This window comes from Phalacrocorax aristotelis, chromosome 15, assembly GCF_949628215.1.
Source record: "Phalacrocorax aristotelis chromosome 15, bGulAri2.1, whole genome shotgun sequence".
In the NCBI taxonomy this organism is placed as follows: domain Eukaryota; kingdom Metazoa; phylum Chordata; class Aves; order Suliformes; family Phalacrocoracidae; genus Phalacrocorax; species Phalacrocorax aristotelis.
The window spans coordinates 6,857,448-6,875,700 of record NC_134290.1 but is presented as its reverse complement, the minus strand read 5'-3'; the positions used below and the strand labels follow the sequence as shown (position 1 = coordinate 6,875,700).

At 46.3% G+C, this 18,253-nt stretch overlaps 1 protein-coding gene across 4 annotated transcripts in view; it reads right to left on the bottom strand.

The window, feature by feature from the left end:
• MN1 (MN1 proto-oncogene, transcriptional regulator) overlaps positions 1-18,253 on the bottom strand; it is a 114,637-nt gene that overhangs the window by 81,441 nt on the left and 14,943 nt on the right. The window contains exon 2 of one of the 4 annotated variants that reach the window (XM_075110416.1): positions 13,331-16,355. The exons of the other annotated variants lie outside the window; for them this stretch is intronic. Within the exon in view, the coding sequence (XP_074966517.1) occupies positions 16,345-16,355 (11 nt within the window). The 3' untranslated portion in view covers positions 13,331-16,344. Of the gene's footprint in view, positions 1-13,330; positions 16,356-18,253 lie in introns of those variants that run through there. 4 annotated transcript variants of the gene reach the window in all.

Sequence of the window (18,253 nt, the reverse complement as noted above, 5' to 3'; positions counted from 1 at the left end):
TCCCAGCACGAGGGGCACATCTGTGCCGTGGAGCTGGAGCACTGGCAGCACGCTGCAAGCACGGCAGCCCGGCGCAGGGCAGGGAACAGCCCGGGCTGCTCCACCGACACACGGCTAGCAGCTGCGGTAGCGCGGGCCAGTGGGTCCCAAGCCACTCCGGGAAAATCACAGGGCAAAGAAAAGACTCCCTAAAATAATGCTATTTGATGAACTGTTCCATTTAAACTTTACTACCCTGAATGTAAATATACCCAAGTAACTTTTTATTTATAAAATGGTTATAATTCAAATGGGATTGTGCAGAGAATTGATAAAGGGAAACGTTTGTCTCATTTGTATTTCTCACATCCCTTACAATGGACACAGTACCCAATATTTTTTATTCTTAGGTCTCCCTGAACGAACAGGACATGCTGGTCTCGGCACAGGAAAAGCCAGCGCCTTGAGATTAGTCTTCGTGACAGCAGCTTTCTTCCTCTGCCACAGAGAAAGAGGAAAGAGTCCCACTGCTGAACTGCTGTCACGAGGGGCCCAGGGATCTCGGTGGTGTTTCTGCAAAGAGCATTTACTGCAGGGGTCCAGGAGACCGGCCTCTCGGCTGAGGACACTGACAAAAGAGGCAGGGACGGCGCGCTCCCAGAGCAGGACCCAGCACCCAGCTGCATGTGCCCAGGCGCCCGGCCGAGATCAGAGCCGGAGCTCTGCTGCGCTGTGTTGGCGCAGGCAGCGGCGGCCGCAGCGGCCGTGCAGACCCGATCAGGTCCTCAGCCAACGATTAAGTGAAAAACTTCACGTGCCACAAGCATCTAAAGAATAAAAAACGAGGCTATTTACTTGTAAATCAGCAAATTATTTCTATAATGTTTGCTGTGGATAAAATTAATAAGCAAACTACTGATAAAGGAATCAATGCAAGATCTATCCTGCAGTGATGAACAGGATTTGTTTGCCTCAGAGAAAAACCCAAGTAAACGTGGTGAGCAGGACCAGATACTAAGTTTCTGAGGTTAATACCGATTGCCACTGTCCACATGATGCCTAACTCAACACCACTGCGTGGGAGCTCAAGCTCTCTCGGTCTATTGTTAAAGAGCACATAAAATGATGCATTCAAATCCAAAACAAAAATAAGATGAGAGCTTGCAGTAAGGCTTGCATTGGCACAAGTGTTTTCAAAGCCAATATGGAGGGAAATATTCAGTGCAATTTACTTTTTCTTCCATTATTTCTGTCTTGACAAAGCTATGATGATTTGCTGAAAAAACCCTTTGTATTAAAAAATTAAAGTTGTGCTGATCCACCTGATGAGAATTATGTTCTTAAGAACAAGATACTGCCTAATGCTTGTCCGAAACAGTAATACTCTCTCGGCAGACCTGTTTCACCAGCCTTCCTCGCTGCCTCTCTGCCTCCTCCAAACCAGCAGTGCCCCACCACCCACCTTCGGCAGTCCTGAGGGGTATTGTTAGTAGAGACTGATGGGACTCAGCAGGTTAAAATTAGTCAGGTAACGCAGGAGGGTGTCATCACATCATTGACTTACAGTTGCCAAGTTTCAGATAAATCAATGTCAGTCATGAAGTACACCTAATGGAAAGCAAGGAATTTTCAAACAAATTATGTTTAAACTGCACAACTGCCTCTATTAGCAACTACTGCAGGAAATTCGTAAGTGTTATTAATAATATCCTCCTAATAAGAGCCATCCTCCATACCCAAAATCTCCAGACGGTCTGGGTGGAGACTTCCTCTGCAAACTGAAGGATGTGACACAACAGAACCTAGGACAGATGCAAGTAAAACTACCCGGTTTGCAGGATAGTGCATGCTGCTTGAAACCAGCAAATGTTGAGGTAGAGATAAAACGTCATGAAACTCAAAGCCATAAAAGTGACCAAAGACCAAAAGGAGCCTGGAAACGGCTCGGCTGTGATGGTAACTGCACCCCAAAAAGCTGTGATTAGCGCATGCCCTGGCCATGGCAGCCTCCACGACTCCATATGAGATGGTGGGGGTTAAGCCAGGGAGGACAGTCACCTGCAGAGCAGAATCTACCAAGCTGCCTGCGACCACAGCAGGGTTCCTCCACCCCGAGCACCCATCACCCGCCCTTCAGTGGCAGCATCACCATGACTGGGTGAAGTTGCGGTCGTCCCAAAAGCCAATTACTGCACGGATCGACCTTAAATTTCTAGCACTGGGAACTATTTCTTCCTTTTACTTTGATTATAATGGCCCATCCTACCATTATCCTGTCCAGAGCAGCAACCCATACTCTGTATTTCAGAGGAAGATAAAGACACGGAAAACCCACCACTGCGTATCCCAGCCAACTGTGCAAAATTGCTCACAGCAGAGAAAATTCCTGCAATAATCGCTGAGTGCCCTGGAAGTTAACATGAGGTTTGATTAATATTATTAGCTCAGCTTGCGCACAGGCACTTCCAAGAGCCGGCCTCAACATCTGGGAGAGCTGGGTGGCTATGGCAAAGAAATATTTGCAAACATTCATTGGAACATGAAAGTGAATTAAGTCCAGCCATTTTCACAGCCCCTTACATGCCTCTGTTGAGCCAATATTCCAGCAAGTTTGTTTATTGCAGTTCAAACTGGATGTTTTAGGTAAATATTTCAAGGTGTTTTCTGAAGAGTTTGCTAACATTCATCAGTTACAGCAACACAGAAAGCAATGGTAAGGATTGTATCAAGCAGTCAGGACAAAAACACGAGGCTGCTCTCCTTAACAGAGGCAGATGCGTACACACACAGCGTCACATTCTCAAAAGACTAAAAAAGCTTTTCTAAAATAATATTAAATTTTGCTTTTAGGTAAAAGCCACACATTAAGCTTTTGAACAGGCTTTACCCACACAAACACATTTCAATCGTTAAGTCCCAAACAAACAAGTTAACAGACAGAAAAGTACAGCCTCTCAAAGACACCCGTGCCCCGTATCCTCTGCCCTTGCACATTTAGGAAGCTGCTCCCTCGTTCTGCTCTACTTTGCAAAGGCACGCATGCCTTCAGAAAATAAAAGGTTGCTGTTTGTTTGTTTACACAGCATTAATGGCAGCACGGTAACTAACGCAGCAGCCTTGCCACCCATTGGTAGCCGGCAGCTGGGACACAGGGAGAAGGTGAGGAGTTCTGCTCCACCAAAAAATTTAGTACACACACCACAGACTGCTTTTTCACATCAGCCCGGGAAAAACACATTTCTCTCCAGTGAGATTAGATCCTGACACTCTCCTCACTCCTGAAGACACCACGTATACACACTTCCATTCCCCCCAGCTTCCTTCTCACGCCCTGCTTTTCCTTAGCCCACGTTAAGCTGCTATGTAAAGCCTCTTCCCTCATGTAGCATCTTCACATGCATTCTTTAAAAATAAACATGTTCTCTTAACTGTGATGGCCCCACCAAATACTACACAAACCCAGATGTGTCCCGATTTTGAGGTAAGCTAATCCCATTAAAAACGAGTTCACCTGCAATGCTAGAAAGCATTACATGCGTCGTCTCATGAGAGAGGAGATTAATTGAGGGAGGGATGGTGTGTAGTCAAGGCAACAGTGGATGCTACACAGAGGCACCAGGAGTTTATGCTGCTCGTCAGGTGCTGCTCATGTCATTCCTCTCATTTTTGCCAAAACCACCAACAACAAAAGGAACAGGAGGCAGTGACAAGCAGGAGTGAGAGCAGAGTCACAGTCTGGTAGGGGTCTGGTTGGGAATGGGTTCCACTCCACATTTCAGCTTTCCTGTGAGATTGAAGTGACAAACAGGAGGTGAAGATCCCTGGAACGGCTCCTTGCCCCAGGGCTCGTCCCTTACACTTTCTCACTGGTTCTGACAAAGCCTCCGCCGCCCGCGCTGCCCAGGGTCCGGCCGCCCAACACAGCATGGCCCCACCACCGCCGCCCTCGATGGCCAGCCAAGCGTGAAGCCCCTGGATTGCTACTGATCTTGTTAAGGCTAGATCAGAGGATTTGGCCAAAAACACTATATTCCCTGATCAGAGATCAGTTTCCCCTCTACCATCTGATAACCACTCTTAAAGGATGCTTAATAGGCTTCTGTTCACTCTGCACCCGTTAAGCAGAGGCTGAGCTACCGTAAGAGGGAATAGATTTGAGTAATGATCTCTTATGAGGCAGCAAACCTACATATAGTGTTTAAAATTATTCCCTTAGGACAAGATGTTTTTCACCAAATCTCCCACATGACAGTTTGACATATTGGTTCAGGCACATAGCTCTGCATTTGTACACAGTACAGAACCATCTTCTTCAGTTTTCAAGAAAAATAAGGTCTGAAAACATTTCATGTTTCCCTGCACACTGGACCTAGTTTCCACTGATTAATTTACTCCTAAAACTGTATTTTTAAACACAACTAGTTAATTTGCATTGATGAACAAATGAGCCATCTCCCCCCTCACTGCTGTAGCACTGACAAAATCCTGGACAAAGGCATTTTCTTGACCCCAGAGTACAAGTAAGCACATGATTTGCATTTGTTGATACACACAAACATGGCACCTGCTACCTGGTTACTCCATAAACTTGCACCACTTTGTTTTCTTCACCTCTGGCAACCTGTACCCTGCTTTGGACTGGATCTGTCTCTTCTGTTTTAAATGCCTTGGGGCAAAGGATGTCTCTGGCTTTGGACTCCAGCACAAAGCACTGCTGGTGCTCAATGAAAAGCCCCATCTGCTCCATTACTGAAACCTTCCTCTTACTCTGATATTACTCCATTTATTTTGCGTAACCTATGCAATTTTTAAAGCCCATAAGATGCTTAAAGGTGCTACCCTCCCCAGTATGAACAAAATTAAAGGAAGTCAGAAGTGTTTGTGGTTAAGATGAACAGCTGATGCCAAGGACTCGTAATGACATGCACAGACAAAAGGGGACCAGGCGATTCCCCTCCTTGCTGACCAGGAGTGCTGTGCAGAGGTACCCCAACTCCAGAGTACTGGCCACAGCTCACTCATTAACCTTTCAAGAAATCATTTGGCTTAATCAGCCCATAGATCCATTGCCAAGACCCAGTCAGCTGAGCTGTACTGGGAACACCTTTCTCTCAAAGGAGGGAAGGATTTTTAGTCAAAAATGTGTGCATAGCACTAAGCACTGTCCCACACCACTAATATATCCCACAAACAAGGATTAAAGTGTCTGACTTTGCTGCATATAGACAAGACACCGCTCAGCTGAAGGCAAGGCATGGCACGGCAAGGCAAGGCACGGCCGTCCCTGCTCACTCGGGCTGGGAACACAGCCCGTTTACCAGTAATGTTGAGTGGTGCCCACCCCTCCCTCAGCGCATCAGGTCTGGCAACCTCCTCTGATCCTCAAAGCCTCTTCCTCCACAGACAGCATGATTAATCAGAGACACCTGCGACTCTAAAGGGAGCATGTATCAGCCCATGCTGCAAAGATGTTTATTTTGCTTTCAGTGGTCTCAGAGCTGGCAAGGAGCTCCATCAGTGCTTGCTGCTTGCACAGAATTTAGATAACATGAGGCACAGAGTGCTTGCTGTGAATACATATTTTTCTTTTTTCTCCCTTGACCTCTTTTCATGCTCCTGTTTTCACCAGGAGCAATGGAAGGATGTGCATACCACGACAGGGAGGCTGCCCAAACCAACAGCAGCGTTAAGGGTTTGTTGTTACGGCTGTAGGGTTACAGCCAGACCGCAGTGTCCTACCCTACAGCTCCAGCACCAAGCCGGGCGGATATCACTTGGGGACAAACTCAGACTGTTAGCCAGATGCTGGTGCCTGAAGAAACTGGTGAAAACACTGTTAAGTAGGAAAAATGCTAACCCTATCAGTGGAAAAGGTGGCAGTCATCTTACACATAGCATGACCTTGAAGACACAGAACGAACGATGTGTGGATGAGGAGAACAACATTGCTGTTTTAGAAAATGTGTTCATTCCACCCTGCCGGGAGGAGACAAAAAGGGGGAACACACAGTTCCCCACTTTGCTGCCCACTGCCCAGCAGGAAAGCAACACACTTTATGGGAAAGTGTGAAACTGCCCACACCTATTTATTTCTCTGGAAGCTACTGTTAAATTACTGCTTTCCAACGCTATGACTCTCTGAGAAGAAACGTAAGCCTTGTGTCCAAGGGGGAAGCCAGAAGCTCTGTACCTTGGGACAGCACCAGCTCCTGTGCCCTGCTAGATGGCCACAGGGACAACGGACTGTTTTTAACTCATATCCTTCCTCTCTTCTGGCTACCTCCAGTTCCTCTTTTCATTTAACACATTAACTCGCAGGCTGGCTTTACTGCAAAAAACACAAACCACAGAGGGGAGTTCTGCCTGACCCACTTGCAAAGAGGCTGATGTCGGAGTTTTGGTTCTCACATAATAAAAGACGATTCTTGCAAGCCAAGTCCCATCACAACTACAGTGCTGCAGTGCAGCTTTCTGCTAGCCTGGTCCTGGCCCTCCCCTGCACAGGTAAACCACAGCTTGTGTGTAGCAGCCACTGAAAGCTAAGCTACTGATTGCCAAACTTTCAACCATGGTCTAAGCCAACCCAACCCAACTGCACTGCTCTGAACTGCTGGTCAGGCTCCCCAGTGCCACCACCAACACTGCTCTCCTAAGCTTTGCACGGTGTGGAAGCTACGACCCTGCCCACATGAGGAAAACTGGCTTTAAAAATAAAATCAGGACAGCTGCCACCAACAGACAAACCATTTCTGGATGCAGCCAAGAGAAAACAAGTGGGAGTCCAGCAGCTGCAACCCATCCCAGCACAGCCAACCCAACACTCCTGATGTTCATACGCTGCCATCCAGGACCAGTGAATCCTCTGGGAGCTCCCAGTTATTTTGGGGGGGCCTGTCCTCCCCTCACAAAAAAAGAGCACTTCTGCTCATCTTGGAAAGGAGTTCACTGCCTAAATCCCGCCCACTGGCTCCATCAGATTTACACTCAGACCTAGCATTGGGATGAACGGCTTCTCCTAACCCTCCCTCCAAAGGACTGCAGCTGTCTCAGCCATGTCCCTACCTCTGCATCCAGCACATAACGTGAAAAGGAGAACTCCACAGTAGGAGGGAATATTGGCTGACTGATGCCATGTTTTCTCTGCTGTTGGTGTACATCACTCACTTGCAGTATCTAAATGCTTTGAGCCTATTTTCACCAAGGGTAACAACCCACACATCCGTGATGAGTAAGGAAATGCTGGTTTTTGCACCCAATACTTTCAAATTTATTTCATATGCATGCAAATTATCAGAAGGCAGCTTTATGCACAACTCCAGCCCACGTGAAATCCATCTCTCGACAGCCAGAATGTGCGAGCAAATAAAAGGTTTTTCGTAAAATCCAAAGTGGAATTTTCTCCCTGCAAGTAGTCATACGAAATTGTTCAGTATGCCCTCATTTAACTAAAACCAGTTCCTGGACACGGTCTAGTATTATTTCAGGACAGGCCAAAATTGAAAAAACCACACTACTTAAATGTTCTGCATTAAATTGCCACCTTGACATTTAACAAGGAGCTAAGCCGATTAACAGTGACTAACGCCTGCCATTTCCCTGCACGGGATCACCTCACTGCCCTCTCCCGCGGGCACTGCACAAGTGGCCACCACTGGTCCACGCTCCTGAGAGCTTGCTGTCAGCCCCCAACAGCGTCCGACTGCCTTCAGACAGAGTCCTGGGCTACGGGGTTTTATCGATCCCTGAGCTGTTTTTTTCTCCATTATGACAGAACCTTTTAATGCGTGTTAAATACTGAAAAATGGCTTGAGGTGGCCCGACCTGGCTGCACCACCACCACCAGCCTGACTCTTTGCCAGGGGATGGTGCCCAAAAGAACAACATTTACTTGACCTGTCGATTCATTCTGTAACCCGTTGCATCATTTTAGTAAGCTTTGCTGTCATTCATTTCTTCTTAAGGTCAAAAGTACCAATTTCACCTTCAGCCTAATGCGAGTTTCAATGCACAGAGCAGGCCTCCAAGAATAGCACAAAAATGCCCACTCACACTGGCAAGGGAAGTGGGTGTATTAATGGAGTTTGTAAAGCAATGAATAGATGGTGATTATGCACAGAGCGCAACAGAGGAGGAAACATGTGAATTCCAGCTTTCTCTCGTCAGATTTGTGCAAGAGCTTCTACATAATTGCCAGGGAAAAAATAGAAGTTATAACAATAAGTAGGATATTTAAGCCCTGCATATTATACATGGAAATATCTATTTTCCTTAAATGAAATGAAAACAGAATGAAAGAAGAAGATTCCCTTCAAAGAACTTTGTTTGTGGTTGCTTAGTTTCAGGAATGAGTACTTGTTAGCCAAGTATAAAAAAGGGAATTTGTCTCTGAAATGTTTTCAGTGTCTTGTGAGGCAAAGGCTTGGACACAGCTGGCCAAAGACTTTTATATGTTTAGTCACCTTGTTCCCAAAGAAGTCAAGAGGAGCCATGTCCTCATATCCCAAAGCCACATCTGCATCCAGCTTGACTGCCAGGGCCAGGGATCAAGGGTCCTCCGGCTGCCCATCCCTCAGTCCCTCCCACCTCCTCCCCAGTTCTGCCTGCAGCTCCTGCAGGTGCCTCTGCCCGACCTATAACTCACAATTACGAGAGACCATAATACAAAACTGCCACAGGCAAAGTCAATCTCTCCCAGAGGCCTCACACATCTGAGGCTCTTGCACACCAAGAAATGGTGATCATGTACATTAATGCTCTGGGTTAAACCACATGAGTTCAAGGATATTTGTGAAAATACACCTGGAGTTTATCAGTAAGTGAGAATAAACAGCATCCAGGATCTTTAAGTCTTATCTCTTATTTGTAGCATTACCTTGAAATACATCCCATTACTCTTTAGGATACCTCCAACTGAAGTCTGGTGTCTCAGAAGTACTGGCTGATACTAAGGGACCAGCCTCCCCAAAATCAAAAGGAGCTCAAACAATTTCACCGCTCACAGAGTAAGAAAAAAGCCAGAGCAGAGACCCCAGAACAAAGCTGGGTCTCACCAAAGCACCTGCAGAGATGCGGTTCAGAGACGGACACCCCTCAGCCCGCTCTGACCAAGGCACACAGAAGGCAGAGGTGTGATACTCCAGAAACATGGTTTTCAAATCATGGTTTGCAAATTCCTGGTAATTCATGGACAATTTCTACAGAGTCTATGAAAAGTAACTTAAAAAAGCAGAATTGTCAGGAAGCCTGAGTTTGTTAAAGGGACAAAATCTCTGCTGGAAAACATTTAAGTGTTTGCAAAACAGACTGTTATCTGATGTTATCAAGCCAAAATGCAGTTTCTGGGTAAACTCTTCCTAGGTCATTTCTGCTATAGAAAAATGCCAGATTCTGATATACCCAAAATTTTATCTTGGCTACAAGAAGAGATGGAAAAGTTGTTGCCAAATAATGGATTTGGTGCATTCAGAAACATCCCATAAAGCAGCAAAATGGTGTGGTAATTCAGCTGGGGGTCATAAATCTTATGGAGCACCAGGGTTTGTATGAACAGCATGTTTTAAAATTAAATCTCTCTGAAGGAAATGCAAAAAAATCATCAGATAGAAGAAATACACAACCATGTGAAGGAGGAATGGCAGCAAAGGAAATTCACCTTAAAAAAAAGCACACACACAAAAAAAACTGGCTTTCGTTAGTACGTCTGTAAGTGCCACTATTAGGATGAGAAAAATATAAGCTTTTCTTTTTCTTCCAATTGTCACATCACTGTGGAAAGTCTTCATGAAATTCTCAGAATAGCAACGAATCAGGAGCAAACAGCTGCTCAAGCACGAAAGTCACGGGTAGAGACTTTCACAGCTTCAACGAAAAATTAACTCTAAAGTTTCACAGGCCGGTAAATGAACAAAATGGGCCAGCACAACACAGGATGGACAGTCTCATCTTCAAACCCAAAGCTGAAATATGCGCCTGAGTTCCCTTTCTAGCCATATGCTCACATGATTTTTGACCCACAACAATTTCAATATCCCTGGAAAATTAAAAAATGGCCAACAATTAGCTCACCCCGCTCTGCTGGGAGCTGGGCGGGCTCTGCCCTACAGCACTCGGGGGGGGACACCCAGAGGTCAGCGGTCCCTGGCAAGGAGAGGGGAGCGGGCACAGGGCTGTGCAGCGCTGGAGCACCAAAGTGCCGGCACACGGAAGCACAGCGTGTCCCTGGGGACCTCGCTGCGGGGAGGACTCTGCATGGAGCAGCCCACGAGAGATGGGAGTTCATTCCTGTCCCACAGGCAACTACAGCTGTCTGTGACAACGGCTCTTAACCTGGTTTAGATTCAGTCAATGGAGAAGCACAGACCGTCCTACCAGAAGGGCAGGTCCCTTTGATCACCCAGCTCCTAGCAGAAAGGTCTCCAGAGGCAGTGATGCTCTCTTTGGCTGTGCCACTTTCCACCAGCCAAGTTAACAGGGAGCAGCGGAGGAAGGTAAGTTTAATGTCAATACCACATGCACATAGCAGTAAGCAAGAGGAGCACAGAGCGCACAGGGAAGGCAGGGAGTCCCTCGCCTCCCCCCGAGCCCCAGCCCTGCAGGGCACAGCACGAGGGGCGACAGGCAGTGCACTCGGCCCCTTGTCCCACCCGGCTCTCGATGCGGCAGGGCCCGTCGGAGGGGAACACTGGTGCAAATGGCCTCGTCCTTCCGGACACAGATGACACCATTCCTTAACTCACGTAAGTTATGACAGAAAAATGTGCTGTGGCACATTCATCACCCCTATACAAAGCGGTTTTGTAGCACAGAATAATGCTGGGGGGGGTGAGCTGATGAGGCAACAGCTAAATAACCTTCCCATGCACATGTAACCTTTAAAGCTTACAGACATGTCCATAAAATCAGAAACAAAGCAGTGAGACTGAGACCCCTTTGTGAAAGACTTTGCAAACAGAACCCTGACACTCACGGGGGTGACTGCCACCTCGTGTCCCCCACCCATCCTGCCCCTGCAGAGAGGCCCAGTAGCTCCACACGTGCAAGTTCCATACAAACACCTCGCTAGCGAAATAAAGCCAAATACGAAGAAGCTACCGTGTGACAGCGTAAGGACTACCTTGTAATCTCCACCTGCATCTGTCTCAAGCCGGGCACTGTTAGCACTATGAGCTCTTGTCAAACGAGGCAAGACTTGGCTCTTCAGCACCCGCTTCACTACCACAGCACAAATGCAAAGGCGGCACCACACAACCAAAATCCTCCAGCCCACCACCCAGACACACATTTCATTCACACAGGCGGGGCAAGATGCACGTCGTATGGCTCGAGTCGCATAACCAAAACGCTGATCGACCCCCAGCTCTCACTTCACCACCAGCCAGGGCTGCTGCACATGTAAAACACCGCACTACACACATTGTAAAGCCTGTGAGACACCGAGTCCATTGGCCCAACATTAAAACTGGTTATTCTGAAGGCAAGGGCATTCAGACTGGCCTTTAAGTATCTTCTGATTGGCAAACCCCGAGTCACGCCTCTGCTCAAAAGCACGGATGAACACTTTGTTTACTGGAAAACGCACAGAGAAATACAGGTATCCATAACAGCATTGCAACAAATTATGCTATCCTCTCTTCTTCTCAGGGGTTTGGATCCACGCAGCCTCATCCTCCAGCTGCGCAGCTGCCAAGGCAGATGAAATGTTGGGCCTGCTGGGCTCAGATAAGAGGGTGAAATGACAGCAGGAGCACCCATCACCCAACGGGACCGCAAGGATATATGCATGAACAGAGACTGAACTCAGTGTCTTAATGTACCCACCTTGCCTCCAGTCCTCTAGGTCGTCTTGCGCAGAAGGCAGCTGTGCTGAAAGAGTTAATCTCGCCTGGAACAAACATATCTCCGGTTTCTCAGAAAGTCAAAGGCTGCAGGAGCTGGGCTGCCTGCTCCCTGCCTGCCCTCTGACATTTCCACTCTGCTTCTCCCTGCATGGAAAACTTAACCGTACACAAACAAACAGGTTGGGAGGACAGATAAATGGAAGACAGAGGAGGAGAAAGGGAAGATTTCTCAGATTCCTTGTAATAGCCCTGATTAAATAATAGCAGCCACCACCAGACACGGGTAAGGGGCTGGCGTTTATCAGTAAACCCTGAAGTCTACAGCAAGACATATCTGTTTAATTAATCCTGAAAGGGTCCCTTCCCCCTTCTACATCCCAGGGAGGTTTTGAGGATCTTCAAGTTTAAAGCTACAGCGAGTCCTTTTTAGCTCTTTTCCTTACAAAACAAAAGGGCAGATAGTGCCTGTTTAAAATCACAGCCAGGATTTACAAACTCTATGGCAGTCTTCCATCATATGAAACCATGCAGGCAAACCCCACTGAGAGGGTATCTTTGATTTAGTCATACTTAACCATCTGAAGCAATGTACCCATCAAACAATGTGTTTTTACAACAACCTGCTGGAAGTGGGCACGCACATAATCATAACCATACACGGGTCTGCAGATCTTCTCTGGGCTTCAGGTCTCCTGCCATTCTTACAGAGTATCTATTTTGCAGGGGATAAATCTGCTTGGTGCTGGATGCACTTCTAGTCCCCATTTTCATACAGTTTTCCCATTACCCTGGTGGCATCAACATCACTCAGCGATGGAAAAGATTGCACATACACATGGAGCAAGACAATTGCAAATATTCTTGCCCGTCGGCTTTCACTTCGCTTGGGGAGGCTTTGGAAAACCTTCCGAGGCACCTTCCATTTCTGAAGGTCCCCTGCCCTTTAATCCAAGGTGAACATCATGTTAGTGCAGAGCACCGCAATTCAAGCCATCAGCCACAAATTGCCACAAAGCTGGCACGTCCCTCCACACCTCAGCAGCAGTGGGAGCTGAGCTCCGCTTCCAGGGCGCCTTCATCCCACCACCACGCTCAGAGAACTGCAACACGCCAACAAGCACCCATCACAGCAGCAACGGAAGCTCCCGGCCCAGGAAAGCAGACGGACCACGGTACATGTCATATAAACCAGAAACCAGCTTCCAATGGAGGTGGCCTCGGTGAGCGCTTGCCAAGGGTTTGAAGCCGTCCTGAACAGAGGGCAAGGCAGGGAGGGTCTGGCAGCAGGGTGCTCCATCCGCGAGGTCAGCCACCTCAAAAACCAGCCAGCTGACCCACCGACCTTAACCCGGCGGGGAGGGCTCGCTGGCAGCCGCGCCTCCCCGCTCCCACGCGGCCACCTCCTCGCCCAGGAGCTGGCCAGGAGCAGGGATGCTGAGTAGCATCACTAGCACAGCACCAGCCTACTCATTGTTCCAAATGGGTTTTAATTTTCACATATATTTTTTAAAAGAGTCATGAGAGTTCATCCTTTCCTCCCTTCTTTTTCCTTAGTAACCATACAAATGAGTGTTAATGCTTACTTATTCACTTATCTCCCCGTTTTCTTTTCCAGCGCTACTTTTTTAAAGCCTTCCCAGCTTCAGAGAATAGCAACGCACAAAATGGAAAAAATCTAGTTTTCCACATGCTTTTTTTGGTGGAAGAATAAGCATTATTTAATTTTCTAAACTCCCTTTTCCATTCTCTTTTTTTTTTCCCCAAAACTCGTCTAAAGCTGAATACACTGATGGTAGAATTACAGAGGTTTATTCTTTTCGTGTGGTGTAAGTTGCAAAAACAGCAAATGAAAAAGTGGAAGAAGAGCTCTGAAATAGTAATTCCTGGTGCAACTGAAAGCAAAAAGAAGAGGGGGGAAAGGGAAATTTTGAAAGTCTAAGTTCAAATTGTAAGCGAAAGCTGTATTTGACATCAGATTTATAAAATTCCTAGGAAAATAAAAAGTCAAACCCAGTCATTTTCTTGAAGATCTATATTCTTAAATACCTGTTTTCAATGTAGTCTCTTTTTTAAAGAAGTACTGGGATGGGGGATGAACTGTGATGAACTGAAAAATGTCTCTGTCTATCCCCCCCCCCAAAAATCACTATGCAATGACAAGCGACAATCCAGTATATAATCAAAGACAAAATCCTGACATGTTCAAAGAGAAAATTATTGTAACAGCAGTGACTTAAGATGAGAAGGGGTTTTTTTGATGGAAACAATGGCGTTCAAGATTTTTCTGTAGCAACCAATGCTTAAACGCACAACTCAGTATGCAGCACTCCTGCCAGGTACACTAAGCACTAACAGGAAAAAAAAAAAAAAAAAAAAATTAAGAACCAAAAAAAATTGCAACACATAAGTAATTCATACCTAGAGTGGAATCAAGCAGCACTCTTTGAATGGTTAACCATTCACACAGGGTAGCAAACACTTCTAATGACAGGCACTCTTGTCCCAGGGCGTAAAACAGCCAACGTAGCAGTCTGAGAGCCGCCCACAGTTTGGCTAGTTGAATTGCATTTTCCTTCTCAGACACCAAGTTTTCAATTTCCTAACAATAAAACGTCTGCACGAGACCTAGACACCGAGGTTTAGTAGTATCTTCTCACCTGAAAAGCAGAGGAATGGCCAGTTCTGCACGGTGACGTGTCCTGCCTGGCAGGTGACCATCGAGACCTCTGTCTCCTGAGGTCCTGCCCTGCAGGGGCCTCAGCATTCATCAGGATTGCAGAGCACTTCAGAGTAATAATAAAATATAGCACTTGGTGTAACACTATACATTACACTGCACATTTTCAAGTACCACAACTGAGAAAGCAGACTGTAACTCTTCAGAAATGTTTGCCTTCCAGAGTTACTTTAAGCAATCATTTTTGTGTTGGTTTTTTTTTTTAATTTCATTTTACAGAGCAACTCCATGTCCCATTAATACAAACCTTGCAAGTTACAAAGAACTACACTGAAATATTTACATTTTCAACATTTGCTTCCAGGGAATTGCATATTTGGCTGTAAATGTCGTGATTTGCAATCTTCACTGAACTACCGTGATTCACAAAAAGTGAATCACAACAGGGAAATTTTGTGAGTGAATAAATAGCTATTATGCAACCCATCTAATGAGTATAGTATTTTTCTGCTCTTGGATTGGAAAACTATCAGAAGATGACTGTAAGTAGTCAAAGCCTCACTGACTACAAATACCCCTTTCAAAACCAGAATTTCGATTAAGTTCAGTGTTAGTTGGGAGTAAGAGTCAGAAAGAAAAACAGATGCTCTTAAGAGACAAACAGTCTCTTAAGTAAGGTATCAACCCAAATGGAAATTCACAAATGTACACAAACTGCCAGGGTGCCTGCGTGGGACTGTCCTTGCCCTGCAGCGCACACAGACTGCCTACCTATCGAGTTTGAAAAGGATGCTGGTCCTTAATGGAGCACTGCTGTCCTCCCAGAAGGAAAAAGTTTGTCAGAACACGAGCTGCCTCTGCCCCGGCCCGAACCTCGCTCTCCTGCCTGCGCCATGCGTGCAGGAGGAATTGGGCACCTGCTTGTCCAGGCACTACATCACCCAGGTGACGGTGCTCAAGGTGATTTTCAAGAGCGTTTATTTGGCAATTCTTCCCCAACTTTCCAAACAAACGCATGTGGACTATCACAAACACTGCCTCCTTCTGTATTTGACCGTGCTCACACGATGCTTAAGGCAGCAGCAGTACTTTCTCTGGCTGCAGTTGGGCAGTTGTGCAGGAGCAGACCCTCCGAACACAGGCAGGGAAGCAACCTCTGGGTAAAAAAAAGCCATTAAAACCCCAATGCAGGATGTCTGCAATAGCCCAGCTACATTTTGGTTTCAACTAAGGTGTCCAAAAAAGACATTTGCAGACAGTATTACAGAGACGAGCCCCAGAGTGCTTTTACAGGCATCAGAACTGCTTTGAGAAAATAAGGCCTTATGTTTTTCCTGTATTTCAAGTTTTGGGGGATATCCCAAGCACAGAGTCTTTGGAAGAGTAATTTGTCACAAAAACGATGCAAAAGACTGCTCAGCGTTACTGCCAAAGTAATTTTTATTTTGAATATGGAGACTTTGAGTTGTATCAACTCCTGTCCACGTCTCCATTGTAACAAGTACTGCTTATACATTGGAACAATTTTACTATTATGAAAACACCAAACAATTTATTTAATAAAAGCATTTTCCCCATTGCAACTCAGCAGTGAATAGCTGCTTAAAGCAGGAGTCTTTCTATTAGCCCTATTCCTACAGTACAGTTTTGGTCTTACCGTTATATTAAAACCCTTTTTAATAAAAGCATGAGTAAGTGCTTTGGCTTTCTGCTGCCCAAGACTGGTTGTTTATGACTACAGCACACTCGCTGGAAAGGCTGTGATAACCCAGTAAGCCCGCCTGTCTCACAAATGCCTGCGCCCAGGGAAGGACCAGCATCACTCACTGCTACCGGAGCCGCTCCTGCTCGTCAGGGAGAGGCTGCCAGGGGGAAGAAAAAACACCTTGGCTCTCACATGCACGAGCTAATGACCCACAGCCACACGGAGCCCGCGCCAGCCACACACCGGGGCCTGTTTGAGGTATGATTGCTCCAAAAGGAAAACAGCAAGGCAACACCAACACTGCAGACAGACGGACGTCACCGTCCACAAAGTTAGGTCCAGCTGCGCGCTGTGTCCTATGGGGTCTAAGCCCCCCAGGGACATGCAGCTCTCGCCCCTCTCCCCTGCCAAAAGCACCATGGGATGTGTCCCACCGCTCAGCTTGGCACCAGGGCGGCGGCAGCGCTCCTCCCCGTGCCAGGGGCCGTGCCGAGCTCCTGAGAGCCACCCCGCGCGGGTCCTCCGGCAACCAAGTCTTCCAGGGTGCTTCTCTGCTTCGGTTCCCCTGCCACCACAGAGGATTCCTCCTTCTGTTTTTTTAAATAGGCATTTATTTACATTCTGGAGAAAAGGGACAGAATAAAGATAACGCCTGTGTGTTTTCACAAGCAGCTGTGTGATGCCGCTAGGGTCACCACCGCTGCTCCCGGTGTGCAACAATGAACCCGCGCCCGGGTGACGCAGGCAGGGGCCACGATGCGGCCGCGTAACCCTGGGTTGGTCATTCTGCCTTCTGGAGTACTTCTGGCAAAAATGACCCGGTAAGTCACATATGTGCACCTCCGTTGTGTGGTGGCCACAGGCCAAGAAGCAGAGCCATTAAGAGCACAGCTGGCGTGCCACCACATACCACCCCGTCAGAAAGCACAAATCCAGATGTGAAATCAGACGGATAAGAAGTGCCCCGTGACTTACACCCTGCGAAAGGATGGAGAGTCAAATTGTGGCACCGACCTTTGAACCCAACATCTATTTTCCATAAAGTACCCAGAGAGCCCACAGCAGTCATTCCAGCGAGATTTAACTAAAGGGGAGGAAGAACTGAGGATAAAGACAGATCAATTTTGCTCTAAAATTTTAAATGAAACACCCCTGTTTTGGAAAGAATTTCACTAAGGGGAAAATATAATATATAGAGGTACCCATTTAGGTAGAATATGCTATTAATTCTTAGCAGTGTATGTGGAAGGGAAAATTGCATTTTTATCTAAACGGTTCTTTCTGCATAACCCATTTACAGTATGCTTTTACAGCTCAGTAATGAGAACTTTTCACATTTCTATTTGGGCCCGACCACTGTGGAAGGCAGGAGCAGCCTTCAGAAACAATTCAAATATAACCCCTTAAAACAGATTCCAAGAGAAGCTCCACAAAAAGGAGAAGGCAAGTAGAGCACAGTTTAGAAGACGGTAGAAAAGGAAAGGAAAAAACCCTCCATCTTAAAAGATGTAAGCCAAATTTTTGAGGGGGAGAGGAAAAAGCATGTGTTCCAGATATATTTCCTAAGGGACAAGAAAATGTTAGGTCTTCCCCCTCTTCTTCCTTGTGTGAAGCAGAAAGAGCTCCTCTTCAATGCAGTACACAGTCCCAAACACATACAAAGAGCAAAATGGTGCTGCATTATCACTTTGGAAAACCACACAGGGATATTCTGAGTTATAACAGTTACTATTACAGTGAAAAAAATATGTAGGCTATGAAAAACTATTTTTATCATCATAAACAAATGCTCATTTCTCACCACAGATAGTTTCACACCATTTGAAACTGAATATAATCTAAACAATAATTTCAAACAATTGACACTATGATCCAAGTTTTCCTGATACAGTGCCATCATGCAATAAGAATAAAGTCAAGTAAAAGCAAAAGCAGACTCAGAACTGACTGAACCATGTCTTACCAGGTTTGCTTGATCTAGTACTAATAAAGGCAAGCAGAAAAGTTTATAAAATTCTAAATTTTATCATCAAGTATCTCAAACTCAAGTAAAGA